Source organism: Penaeus vannamei, chromosome 14 (genome assembly GCF_042767895.1).
Source record: "Penaeus vannamei isolate JL-2024 chromosome 14, ASM4276789v1, whole genome shotgun sequence".
Taxonomy (NCBI): domain Eukaryota; kingdom Metazoa; phylum Arthropoda; class Malacostraca; order Decapoda; family Penaeidae; genus Penaeus; species Penaeus vannamei.
Genome location: NC_091562.1, coordinates 9,857,066 through 9,859,565, shown reverse-complemented (window position 1 = coordinate 9,859,565; position 2,500 = coordinate 9,857,066). Strand labels below are relative to the sequence as shown.

General features: G+C 33.8%; 1 protein-coding gene across 1 annotated transcript in view; it reads left to right on the top strand.

Annotated features, from left to right (window-relative positions):
* Positions 1–1,796: 1,796 nt before the first annotated feature.
* LOC138863918 (uncharacterized) overlaps positions 1,797–2,500 on the top strand; it is a 971-nt gene continuing 267 nt past the window's right edge. Inside the window, exons 1-3 of the mRNA XM_070129420.1 lie at positions 1,797–1,901; positions 2,092–2,163; positions 2,276–2,500. The exon at positions 2,276–2,500 is cut by the window's right edge and continues 267 nt beyond it. Of these exons, the coding sequence (XP_069985521.1) occupies positions 1,797–1,901; positions 2,092–2,163; positions 2,276–2,500 (402 nt within the window). The remainder of the gene's footprint in view (positions 1,902–2,091; positions 2,164–2,275) is intronic.

Sequence of the window (2,500 nt, the reverse complement as noted above, 5' to 3'; positions counted from 1 at the left end):
TTGTCGTTCTGCCTCTGCATGTTTCTGTCTGTCTCTATGCCGGCTACAGACAAACTCTTTCCTTCTCACTCACTCACCGTCTATCGATCTATCTGTCCGTCTCTCTCTCTCTCTCTCTCTCTCTCTCTCTCTTCTTCTTCTTCTTCTCTTTATTCCCCTAATTCTTTCGCATTTTCTCTCTCTTTCTCTTCTCTCCAAGACAACCCTGATCTATGTTTGGACATTAATACCAATTTAATTTAACAAAAGTACAGATTACTTAGCTTCAGCCCGACATTAGAGAGACCATCAAAGTAGCAATTATATTATGCTTAAACAAGGTAACTCAGACAAAAGACCATTTATGTACCATCTTAGTCATTCTCAAACAAACAAACCCCCCCAAAAAATATCCTAACAACAACAAACACAAAATTAAGAACGACACTAATAATGAAAACACTCGGGTCAGTCCCAACAGAAAGACAAAACATTTACTAAACATGATTTCTGTTTCCAGCTTAAGTAAATATTCAGGTGCAGCCAGCGAGTGCATCGTGCCTTTTACAAGTACATAATTAATTGTCAGTCGTTGGGCTTTTTGTTGCTGGGACTGTAAGTTATTCCCTGTGTTTAGGTATCATTCATAATTTTGAGACCTTTGAAGAAGTTGGTTATTTTACATTTCGTTTTGTCAGTGATAATTGTGATGATGATGATGATGATGGTGATGGTGATGATATTGATGGTTATTACATTAATGATAATGATGCAAGTACAATAGTAATAATGATAATAATAATAGTATTAACAGTAAGAACAACAATGATAATAATGGTAATAGTAATGGTGGTGATGATGATGATGATGATGATAATAGTGATAATAATAATGATAATACTAATAACGATAATAATAATAGTAATAATGATGGTCATAGTAACAGTAGTCGTAGTTGCAGTAGAAGTAGTAGCAGTAGTAGTACTACTAGTAGTAGTTATAATGTTTAGAATGATAATAGTAAGTATAATAACAAAATAATATTGATAATAATAATAATGATAATATTAACAATAACAATAATGATGATAACAATAATATCACTTATGATAATAATATAAATAACATAATAGAAATAATGATAATGATAATAATCATAATGATACTAAAAATAAAAATAATAACAAAAATTATAGTAGTAACTATAATAATTATTATCATAACAATAATAATGATAATCATAATGGCATCATCAATAGAAAACAAAAATGATAATGATACAGATTATAATAGTACTAGTAGATGAATATGATATTAATGATAATGATAATGATAATGATAATAATAATAATAATAATAATAATAACAATAACAATAATGATAAACATGATAGTGATAAAACAATAATAATTATGATAACAACAACAACAATGATAATAATAAAGATAATGATAATGAAAATGATAAAAATGATAATAACAGCAACAACAACAGTGGTGATAATAATAATAATAATAACAATAATAATAACAATTATAATGATAATAGATAAATAAAAATAATGATGACACTGAAAATAATAGTGGACACTGAACAAATAATAACGATAATATTATTTCAACCACATATATATTTTAATATAACCATATATATACACACACACATATATATATATGTGTGTGTGTGTGTGTGTGTGTATGTGTGTGTGTGTGTGTATAAATATATATATATATATATATATATATATATATATATATATATATATATATATTTATATATATTCATATATACAGTATATGCATATATATATATACAGGATGACTCCTGGTACCAGCGCCCAGACCCACATCGCTGGACGTGGTACAGCGAGGCGGGTAATGCAGCCACATCCTCGCCAGCATTCGTTGGAGGATCCTCCAGAAGTTGGTGTTTCATTTGGACAGGCTGAGGGAGGGGGAGTGTGTCCCGGGGATTGCTGAACCAATCTCTGGTCGTTTCGCAGCGCTCGACAATCTGACGGATCTGTGAGGCACCTTCAAGCGCGAAACGCTTGATGCAGCTTAAGAATCGGTTGGTGAACGCACAAGAGCAATTCAGAATTTCATCTCGCAGGAGACACTGGATGCCACAGATGCTTGTCGTGCGACTCGTCTGACAGGGGATCGGGATTTGCACCGTTCTCAGGTGTGCAAAACTTGGTCACTGTAGAGGAGAGGAGGTCGAAGGCCATTTCTTAATAAATGACCTTCGTCCTGCATACCAAGCCCTGAGAAAGCTGAACAAACCCTCTTCACAGGTGACTGCAATTCGCTTAGTAAGTGGCCAGTTCGTCTCAGGTCTTGCGGTGCGGGAGCGCTGGGTTGAGTATTTTGAGCAGTTGTATCAGGTTGACTCTCCAACAGTTAATTTTAATGCGAGCAGTGCCGAGATTCCGTTGCCGGACCCAACCATTAGTGAGGATCCACCTTCCCTAACTGAAGTTTGGATGGTGATCTCCAAGCTGAAGAGTGGTAAAGCAGCG